General features: G+C 38.3%; 1 protein-coding gene across 1 annotated transcript; it reads right to left on the bottom strand.

The window, feature by feature from the left end:
• Window positions 1–1146: 1146 nt before the first annotated feature.
• LOC115441371 (peregrin) lies at window positions 1147–11749 on the bottom strand (the record flags this gene model as incomplete). Its single annotated transcript, XM_037446229.1, is given in 11 exon segments — window positions 1147–1181; window positions 2913–3147; window positions 5337–5423; window positions 5906–6014; window positions 6723–6861; window positions 7217–7318; window positions 7795–7888; window positions 8191–8334; window positions 8845–9087; window positions 11137–11483; window positions 11486–11749. Coding segments are annotated over 11 exon segments (1635 nt in total), but the record flags the coding sequence as incomplete, so codon positions are not given.
• Window positions 11750–11977: the final 228 nt, after the last annotated feature.

Raw genomic sequence — 11977 nt, 5'->3', positions numbered from 1 at the left:
GATATAGAGCGAAGGTGCCGGCGCGGTACCTCGTGCAGGTCGACGGGCTCTCAGAAGATGTGTCGTTGTGGTCGCGCGCGCGCAGCAGGCGCAGAAGCTTGTGCAGCGCCGCGCGCTCGGGCCGCAGCCCGGTCAGTCCAATAAATCAGTAGGATATAGAGCGAAGGTGCCGGCGCGGTACCTCGTGCAGGTCGACGGGCTCGCAGAAGATGTCGCTGTGGTCGCGCGCGCGCAGCAGGCGCAGCAGCTTGTGCAGCGCCGCGCGCTCGGGCCGCAGCCCGGTCAGTCCAATAAATCAGTAGGATATAGAGCGAAGGTGCCGGCGCGGTACCTCGTGCAGGTCGACGGGCTCGCAGAAGATGTCGCTGTGGTCGCGCGCGCGCAGCAGGCGCAGCAGCTTGTGCAGCGCCGCGCGCTCGGGCCGCAGCCCGTGCAGCACGCAGCGCTCCCACACGCGTGTACTCCGCCTTCAGCCGCTCGCGCTTGCGCACCAGCTCGCACAGCAGTCTACACACACAACACATCACATTCCAAACTTACTAATACTTAGAACAAAAACAATATCGTGCTGTTCAACCAGGGGTCCAACAATCTCTACAATAAGTAAGTGCACCGCAATGCGACTACGCTTCCAAGACAGACACTAAATGCTATAATGCAATAATTTAAGATTGTAAGTTAAAAGTGTAAAGTGGCAATATTCCAATAGTTATTTACGTATGCGACTTGCCACAAGTCCTGTAAATTTGACAAAGTTACAAAAGTCATCTTGTCGTGATTGTTTTAATCTTTTTGTAATTTAGCGCTAATGTGCGCATGAGTGTATTTTTGACTGAAAGTGTGATGATGTCGCTGCGACGAATTCTCTTAGAGTGGTAGTGGCATTAGGGCGCGTAAAATTAAAATTAGATTTTATTGATATTTAACTTATTTAAAACATACACTTTTTTGTGTTACAGCGACAGTTAAACTAATTTATTGTAAAGTATTATTTCGATTTAGTAACGCAATATCAAAATGACTCTGTATAATATTTGAACCGTACACAGAATCATAACTTTAATAGTAATGTTAAATATTACCTTGCCCGCTCCAGGTCCTGCCTGATCCTCTGCCAGTACTTGAGCTGGATTGCATAACTCCCCTCACGTTGACCGTCGCATCTTGAATGCCTCTGCTGCCTACAATGCATAAATACGTATTTTAATTATATATTTTTTTTTACTTGGCGAAATGCTTAGATTAACAACCGATTTAGTATAATAATATGAAAATATAATAAAACTTAAAAAAAAAACAAAGAGAAATTACATTTTGATTATGATGTTAAATCTATTAAAAATCCTCTTTATGACCTAGATCAAACTTTCTATTATCCGCTATTTTCAATAAACGATCCCAATCTCTTTTTTCGATCTATCTCAAAAATGGATCAATCAGAACAAGTTTATTTTGACAGGCTTACAAATGAGTTGTTTTGATTGGTTCATTCTCAAAATCGGACTGAAGATTGAGATTGAGATCGTTTATTCAAAACGGCTGTTAAACATATTGGACTTTTAGATTAAAAAAATCTCGGCCAAGTATATAAAAAAATTATCCATTATCCACCCATAGAGTATCATAAATTATTTTTGTAACTTCTTTTGACATATCAATCACTAGTGGAACTTTATTAACCTACGTCGTGATAAATATTTTTTTTATTCTTATAATCTTTGGATTTTTTTATTCGATTTTTTTAATTCTTTTATTGATGGGAAGCTACTTTACTTCTGTGTGCTATAGGCTACTTATCACGGACAAACTTATTAACGCGGGCGGAGCCGCAATCAAATGCTAATCTTAATATGGCGATCGCCATCTCGACGGATATAACGTAGAGTACAACGTAAGGCTGTATATTGTATGAGGACGCACCGTGCTGCGCGGTGAGACTGGTCGCTATCTAGACGGATATGAATATCGTAAGGCTGTACGTGGACGCACCGTGCTGCGTGGTGAGGCTCTGGTCGCTATCTAGACGGATATGGATATCGTAAAGCTGTACGTGGACGCACCGTGCTGCGTGGTGAGGCTCTGGTCGCTATCTAGACGGATATGGATATCGTAAGGCTGTACGTGGACGCACCGTGCTGCGTGGTGAGGCTCTGGTCGCTATCTAGACGGATATGGATATCGTAAAGCTGTACGTGGACGCACCGTGCTGCGTGGTGAGGCTCTGGTCGCTATCTAGACGGATATGGATATCGTAAAGCTGTACGTGGACGCACCGTGCTGCGTGGTGAGGCTCTGGTCGCTATCTAGACGGATATGGATATCGTAATGATGTACGTGGACGCACCGTGCTGCGTGGTGAGGCTCTGGTCGCTATCTAGACGGATATGGATATCGTAAAGCTGTACGTGGACGCACCGTGCTGCGTGGTGAGGCTCTGGTCGCTATCTAGACGGATATGGATATCGTAAGGCTGTACGTGGACGCACCGTGCTGCGTGGTGAGGCTCTGGTCGCTATCTAGACGGATAAGGATATCGTAAGGCTGTACGTGGACGCACCGTGCTGCGTGGTGAGGCTCTGGTCGCTATCTAGACGGATAAGGATATCGTAAGGCTGTACGTGGACGCACCGTGCTGCGTGGTGAGGCTCTGGTCGCTATCTAGACGGATAAGGATATCGTAAGGTTGTACGTGGACGCACCGTGCTGCGTGGTGAGGCTCTGGTCGCTATCTAGACGGATAAGGATATCGTAAGGCTGTACGTGGACGCACCGTGCTGCGTGGTGAGGCTCTGGTCGCTATCTAGACGGATAAGGATATCGTAAGGGTGTACGTGGACGCACCGTGCTGCGTGGTGAGGCTCTGGTCGCTATCTAGACGGATAAGGATATCGTAAGGCTGTACGTGGACGCACCGTGCTGCGTGGTGAGGCTCTGCAGGCGGCGCAGCAGCGGCACGCCATTGCGGCTGTGTCGCTTGAGCGTCCAGTAGGCGAGCAGGCGCTTGACGAGCGCGCGGCGCGCGGCGGGCGGGCCCTGCGCCAGCCGCGCCACGTCCGCCACGCGCTCCGCCGGCAGCGTCGGCACCAGCACCACCGGCGCCCACGACCGCTTCATGGCCAGCACGCGCCGCGCCTGCCGGCCATGCGCCTAGTACTCTCTTTATATATGATACTACTGCGTGAGGGCGAGCCACGGGGACAGTGGGGGAAGCAAATTACCAACACATGAAAATATGTACATAAATTGTCACATACATGTGGCCCGATGTTAAAATGCCAATACAATTGATTATTCATATTTTGTTAAATTTGTATGATTGCGGTAATCGAAACCGCATTTTTTTTTAGCCAACGACGAATCCAAATATAAAAGTGCGACAACACTACGTGCACTTTCATTGACTTCTTATTAATTAAATAAATAAACAAAAATTACAAAAAAAAAATTGCAATGTTAAAAGAAGCGTATTGAAGGATATTAATGAAAATATGTATGCATGATACGCCACCGAAAAAAAAGAGAAATCATAGACAAAAGTTCATGCAACATCAAATTGACAAAGAGTAAAATACATAACAAGTAAGGAAACATAATTTCATTTTTTTTAAATCTAAAATGTATCAAATTATTATAGAACTATAAACAAATTTACTTTCTTTAATATGCCAAATTACTTTACCATAATATTTAGCGTTTTTTTTTATTCTAAATACTGGTTATGTCTTAGAAAATATAAATGCATTATACTCGTCATGTACTCTCTTTTCTTTATCTACAATAAATCTAAAATATTTAAAAGATGCAATATGAAAATGGTTTAAGCCAGTATGGTAATTGTATAAAAAGCAAAATGCGGTTAATGGATTTGTCCGGTACTAAAATTAGTAATATAATATCGTATAGCTCTCTATAAATGCACATGCTTTTATTACATTGTGAAAAAAAGTGTATTTCCGGAAAATATATTTTAACGGTGAAGGCAAACATCGTGAGGAAACCTGCACATCTGAAAAGTTCTCTATAGGAATTTCGAAGGTGTGTGAAGTCTACCAATCCGCACTAGGCCAGCGTGGTGGACTAAGGCCTAATCCCTCTCAGTAGTAGAGGAGGCCCGTGCTCAGCAGGGGGCCTTATTCTCTATCCCGCACGTTATTTTAACAGTGCGTAACAAGCACGTAACACAACGCGTCATGTTTAGGACTATAGAAATTTGGCTTACAGAATACCATTCCACGCACATTTCTCGGAGATAACATGACACGGCCGCGTTACGCGTTTACACTATTGTACAGAATAAGGGCCCAGTGGGCAAGTATATAATACAGGGCTGATATTATTATATATTTTAAACAATGTTGCAAAAAGAAATAGCTTGTATATAAGATATAGTGTGTTCTTAGGCGAAAATGGCACAGATCCAGGGTTGGATTGGAAGATATTTTATAGCCTGAGAGTGATATGGTATATGTTTAAATTACATGTTAGTATTTCCTTTAGATAGTATTATTATCAATTTATGTGTTCAGTACTCCACCATGAATACAAGTGGGTTTTTGAGATGGGGCAACAAGGGCAGCTACCTTAAATGCTGAAGCTCGAAGAAAACTTTATTAGGAGACTTTTCATCTTGGAAGACAAGATCTGCATCCACAGATTTTAAGATAAATGTACAGTCAGGAAATAATGGGCAATTTAACCAAAAACTTTTTTGATGTCTCCATCGATCGTGTTGCTTATAAGGCTCAAAACACTACCGGACTATTGGAGGTTTGAGTCCTTTACAATTATAAAAAAAATATCCATACATTTTGTAGGAAATTCAAGTCGTCGCTTTTAAACATAACAAAACAGTGTATTCGGCCCAAACGATAACCGATAGTTGAAGTGTAATTTTGTAATATTATTTCAAGATTTTTCATTTCTTGCATAATAAATAAAAATTTAATGTGTTTCTTTTGGATGACATAGTAGTATCGTCCAAGTTTTTATGGTTACAACAAGAAATACATATATCATACAAAAACCCGATTCAAAAAGACTTAAAAACCGCGTAAATCCGGGTACGCGTAAGTCGGGGTAGCGCATTTTGAGATGTAACTTTATAATGGACAATTTCCCAACAGAAAACGATTGCTACAGCTATTAATTTTTGTATTTGATGCCAAAAGACAATTTTATAGCTCTTTCACCCAAGACATAAATGCATGAACCAAATATGATCATTGTTTTCAAATGAAATATCATAAAATCCACGTACTTTAGTTAGTCAAAATGAACTTTTAATGATATGAAGACACACATTAATCACTCGCATTTGTCCATTAGTCGATCGTTACCTGTTTTATTTTGTCTCTGCCTTTTTGTCTGATGGCCGACAGATCATTAGACTTGGAGTCAGTCTCGGAGTCTTGTGCACGTCTTTCCTGTTTGAAATAAATACATTTTTAACATCTATACATATGTACTAGGTACATTTGGCGTTCCGAACATTCACTATGTTCAACTGAATTGAACTGCAAATCCATTTTAAACTTACTCTTAGCATGGTCAATGCATTTTAAGGTACAAAGAATCCATACTTGTTAAAAAGAAACATCCGACCTCATTGTTTACCGCCGAATTGAAGTATGTAAATTAAACATTAGGAATTACATCATAAATTTAGTAATAACATTTATTATTCTTATAAATTGCTTTGTCGTATAATAAGTGCAACATTGTTCGCCTATGGGACAACGTATTTTATTTAAAAAATAAGACAACCCTTAGAGCTTCGGAAAATAAAATAAAAAAATACATAAATTGAAACATTTTCTTTTTGAGAAAGTTTACTAGGGTGGTAACTGGTAGTGTAATAATAAAAAAAAACATTGAAGCAAGCATTACCTAATCTAGAAAATGTTACCTGTAAAACATGCGCAGGAGTGTGCGCGTCGCAGTACGCCATCTTGGCGACCTGCACCGGCTGGCTCGGGTCGCGGCCCGCGCCGGCCGCCTCCATCTTCATGTATAAACTGGAAATAATACTCACAGTCAGTATCTAGCAGAATACAGCACAAGCTATTATTTCGATTGTGTCGATATTGTTGCCCTACAAGGTTAGTTTTAGCTTTAAAAAAAGTCATTGTCCCAAACCATATTCTCCACATTCTAATATCAGTAAACAGAAGCGAAAATATTCGGATTTAATCATAACGCGTTGAAAAATACTAAACTACGATCTGCGGTAATTGTCCTAATTTGTAGAATATTAAATATTGATATGAAATGCAATTGGACCACAGAACGTATTAACGCAAACTTTAATATTTTTATTTTGTCGAATACTTGGGCTATGAATGTTATTCAGAAGTAACATTGACCTAAAAGGTTTCGATTCGACAAACTTTTGCCTGAGTTAAAAATGTGTGCACCCGAATGGTTTAGTTTTTGTCAATCACATTTTCACCTCAAACATATTTGGCACGCTAGTAGCATTTATACCGACCCCTTTGACACAAGTATAGCTGTTAAATTCTCGTAAGTGAGTGAAATAGCCATCGCTCCAAATAAACAGACGTTATATCCGACTACGAAAATAGAAAACCTCGCCATGCCGTGGTAAAATATTGAACTAATTTCTTATAGTGACAAGGTTAACTTTAAACAGCGAAAATGGCGCCCCCTCCTCCCCAAAGCAGGTTTGTTATTTTCCTGGTCAGGCTGTATGTAACATCGCTCACCCTGCCTGTTGCGCGCAGGTGACGTGGAAGGCGGAGTAGCAGTTGCTCTTGTGGCACTGGATGCAGGCGCCGGCGCCGCGCTGCTTGCACACCATGCACTGCAGCTTCCAACGCGCCGCCGGGATCATCTCGATCGAGTCTACACAAAAACAATTAAAATATATCTACAGCTTTAACATAAGGACCATCACTGATAACAGTTACTTTCTAAAGACAAAAATTAAAACAATGGGGATCTATCAAATAGATGAAATAAATAAACTAATAGAAAAATGTGTTACCATTCACCAGTCGACATTATTATGCCGGCCTGTTTTAAACCAGATATACTTGGGCTGATCCCGTATCACGAAAACTCTCATGGGCTACTATGGTGGGTATATACATAATATCAAAACAAAACAATCAAACATTAGTCCCATTGGTGCATGATTACCGTCAATCTATATTATCTGAAGGTATCAAATAAAATTGTTTTTAGATTTTTCACTTACCAATAGGTTCCAAGAAGACAGTGTTCGCGAACCTCACTTCAGGTATCCACAGCGCGCACACCACGTGAGCCCAGGAGCCTTGGTCCGTTTGTTTGAATGCACCTGTTATAAACAATTAGTTATTGAAATGCGCATGCGCCTGTGTTCGCTGATACAAATTAAAAACTTTTAACAAAACTTAAACCGCCTAAAACCAAAATATAATTTAATATTACTTAAATACTGGTTACCAATTTTGGAGTCAGTGCCCAATAAAAATTAAACACTGTTTTCGTACATTTGTTCATGTATTTGTCTAGCAATTTTAATGACTAATGTTTAATTTAAGGTCCCATAGTCACCAAGTCAATCATCAGATTCTGACTTGGTGACTATGGGACCACTTCAGAAGTATCTCCTTTCGAACAAAAAAAGAATTTTGAAAATCGGCTCACAATAATTGGAGGAGTAATCGCGTAACAAACACACAAAAGAAGAACATACATTCGAATTCAGAACCTCCTCTCTTTTGAAGTCGGTTAAAATTATGTTTCAATTATAACATTTAATTTTGAATATAACTAGATTCTTGTACGCACCGCCTGTATTGGGACATAGCATGCAGTGAACAAGTCGCGATGGTGACTGCAGACATCGTCTGCAAAGCCACTGCCCCTCCGGTATGCACGGAACCTGAAACAATATTCATGTAATGGTTTGAACGCACTTGTAAGGGAGTAGTCATAGAAATAATTCTTCCCTAAGTAAATATTTTAATGTCATTATTATCCAAGCTCTTTATTTTCTACTTACTCAAGCCTTTTATTCCTGCAAAGGGTCGGCAAAGGCGCAATTGGTGCACACAGTTTCCACAATGTGTATTCGATCCCATTATGTGATAGGGATAAGCCTATAGCATATCAGGAACCACTAGAAAGACCCACTTTCCCGTCCCAGGGAATCCGAGATCTTAGAATAATGTAATAATGTCTTACCCCATAGCAATCTTGATGAACGGCGAGATTGCACATGTCACAGAACAGTATGACATTGGTGTTCTGACATTCGCCATCCATGCAGATGCAGCAGACAGCATCTTCGTCGACGGTGGCCGCAGTCTGCTGGCCACTCTGTGTCGCCTAATATGGGTTTAAAAAAGAGTAGGATAATGACAATAATATTTTAACCTCGACTGATTTCCAATAGGGTTAATTGAGTAAATACTGTCTGCAAAAACTGGCATTATCACTGCAGAGTGAGTTCACTGCACTTCGTTTTAAGTGAAGTCAAAGTTAATTCAAACAGTATTTCCTTTTTTTTGAAATTCTTATATCTAAATATCTAACAAAGAAATCTCAGTGCGCCCCGTGACCACGAAGGCTGCAAAGACTTCGTAACGTAACGAGAAAAATAAAATATAAAACATCGAGATAAAACCTGAAAACTTGCTTTAATTCGATATCTAAAATTCGCGCCAACATAAGTAATCATTATACTTCTACTATCAATTATTAAACAATAATATATCTAATATAAAAAAATTCTCTATTAGCAGATAAAGGCAGACCAACGTAAAAAAATTGCCAAGCATTAAAAATACAGTGGCCCAAAAACACTAACATCAGCCAGTCAAGTCTAATCAAACTCACCTGAAAGTAAGACTCCTTCTCCAACCGATCCATGAGAAGTTCCAGGGTATCCACAGAGACAGCTGGCAGGCCTTGCTTAGCCCTGTTCTTGTTATATGTGATCGCGAGCTAAGCCGTGTCTTCCTCATCCACATCGTATTCCACCTCTCCGTCCAACTCCTCAGCGGATTTCTCTATAAAGCGTATGTACGCGTTCGGCCGCGGCGGCGCGTCGCACACACGTTCGTTATAGTCCGGTATTAACTGCAAATTGCATGTGTATATGAAGAAATGTTCATGTCTGTATGTGCTAAATAAGGATTGCTGCATGCATGTTTATGTCACTAAAATAAAGGGTTTATTAACTGTTCGTAAATAAGTACGATCAATGTGTAGATCTCAAAGAAAAATTGTCTAAGAATAGGGATGGAAAGTCATTTCATGTTATGGCTATAAAGCTGCTGTTATGGTTTGCATTTTACCGATCAATTGTAGATTTAAAAAAAAAACTGTTCAAAGATGGCCTTGATATTTACTTATATAGCAAATTAAAAAGAAGTATGTTTGCATTGATAAATTTTAAATTGTTTTCATACTTAATTTGGGTATTCAGGTTAAAACAGGATATTTTTTATATAGTATGAAACACCAAATAACTTAATGATCAAGTTTATTAATTAATAGATTAATTTGTTTTCATTCCAAAAACTGTACCAATCAATCAAAAATGATAAAGTTTTTAGTGATAACACATTATATGCTTCAATAATTATTGTAAACAATAGCAGTCAAATAAAAAACCTCCCCATCAAGACAGTTGGCCTCACAAGCAAATCCATAGTTGAAATATAGTTGCATACACTTTTCTATCATTACTGCATTGACAGGAAATCAACAATTTGCATTCGTGAAATAGGATAATGCACTCAGACATCCATGAATAGGGGGACAGCGGATATCACAGCTTCAATTGGATACAATCAACAGCTACATAGTTTGTTGCTAGAGTATCAAAAATAATACATCATTTAAAAAAAAGACAAGGCAGTATTGTATGGTAAAGAAATAAATTTTGAACATTTTTATGTATTTTCCGCAGCTAACTATTTCAAAAATTTTCCTTATTTTATAAATCATCCTTGTAACTATAAAGACCTTGCCCTTTAGGTCATTCTTTTCCAATTAACCACAAAACTGTGACTTTTCCTTAAAACAGTCATTAACTATTCTGAGATATCATGCACGTGGAATATTTAGAAATAAGATAGTCATCTATTTTTCAATGGCCATACATTTATTCATACATACATAATTAAGCTGATATAATGCTTAAATAACTATTTTTTGGATATTCTATTAACAAATTAAATAATTAACTAATGACTACTGTAGCCTTATTTCATTTACAGTATATACATTTTATTGCAATCATGGACATTTTAATAAAAGATTTTCTAACCATATAAGCAAGAATAAAAACCTATTTATATAAATGGCTATCAAAGCTATGTATCAGTTAAAAAACCTGTAATTGGAAAAAAATGGATTTGCCCCCTAAGGATAAGGGCCTCTAACTATACCAAATTTTGGTCTAAAGTAGTTACTTTATTCATAACGGTCAAAAGATCTCTCTTGAAGTTCATTGAAGTAGTAATTTCTGTATATGGTTAATTTTATTTAATACTTCTGTATGTTAGTTGTGTCCATGACTGATAAAATATTTTTCTTTCTTTCTTTCTATAAGTTACTGAATGCTGGAGCCTAATATTTACTGTCAACAATAATATTTTTTTAAAATGATTTAGAGTAGCTAAATCTTATAGATTATAATTACATTTTAATTATTCATTAATAAATATTTTCATTATTAAAATTAGACTACTACATAAATAGAAATATATAAGGGTTGTGAGCCGGTCAGGTATATATATATTTTAATTAAAAAAATTGTACTAAGGTAATTATTATATAGCAACAGGTCTATCTTTAAGGCAAAAGCAGCATAAGTGAAATTTAACCACATACACCTCTATCCACTTTGGAGACAGTTAAGATTGTTTTGTTACATATGTAAATTATTCTTTTGTAGGTCATCAAGATGCGTTGATGGCAATCTCACACTTGGCTATTATTCTTACATATTGAAATAATAAATAATAATAGAACATAGTATATTCAATAATCTTATAAAAACTAACGAGAAGTAGGACAAGTTCTTTAAAAATAACTACATGAATAATAAACTTGCCACAAAAACAACAAATTTTCCACTGTTTACTATACATTTTAATGAAGTTTATGAATAAGACGTACCTTAAAACTAGCTTCAGGCAACTTAACGTGAGGTTCCACGGGCGGTTCTACAACTGGCAGCGGTTTTTCCAACTCGGCATTCTTTTTCTCCCAATCCTCCAACGACATAATAGGTAAAGGCTGATCAATAGGTATTCTACTTATCTTGCCGTCAATTTCAAATTGAACTACTTTTTGAGCCTCAGCGAAGGTTAAAGCCTCTTTTGGGGGACTTTGCAGCGCTATATCGCCTGTAGGCACTGCCGCCCGAATTCTACCTTTTTTTCGGTTGTTTGCCACTGTAGGCGTAGCCGGTGTCGGATTGTCATGGTCGTAGTTAACTAAGTGGTATTGTAGGCCACACAAACCTTGTAAACCTTGTCACATTTCTCAAGCGGGCACTGATACGGCGGCGGCCGATTCTGTCGTAGTTTTTTGCAAAACTCGAACACGTCAAAATCAAGACCCATTTTATGAGTTTTCGCTATTGAAGTATTTAGAACAAAATTATCATAGTTGCAGCTGATCAATATGATACCAATTTTAAGTAACAATTATGGGAAAATGTAAAATCCCCAAAATTGTATCGTAAACACTCCAATCCAGTGAAAGGAGGCGCCAACTAGTGATGAGATGTGACATCTCACATCTGACAACAAGCCATTGTATCGATGTTTTGATCTGACAATAGTGAGGTACTCGTGTTGAAATACTTGCAATTTAAAAGCCGTATTACATATTGAAAATCTATTTATTTTCTTTTAAGCTATACGATTTATAGCAAAATAATAAATAGCATCATATCATAACATTGCAATAATTAGAGAATCTATTAATCTTATTTTGTAATATCGTTATGTAC

Source organism: Manduca sexta, unplaced genomic scaffold (genome assembly GCF_014839805.1).
Source record: "Manduca sexta isolate Smith_Timp_Sample1 unplaced genomic scaffold, JHU_Msex_v1.0 HiC_scaffold_2768, whole genome shotgun sequence".
In the NCBI taxonomy this organism is placed as follows: Eukaryota; Metazoa; Arthropoda; class Insecta; order Lepidoptera; family Sphingidae; genus Manduca; species Manduca sexta.
Note: the sequence above shows the minus strand (reverse complement) of the source record. Positions and strands in the feature narration are given on the sequence as shown.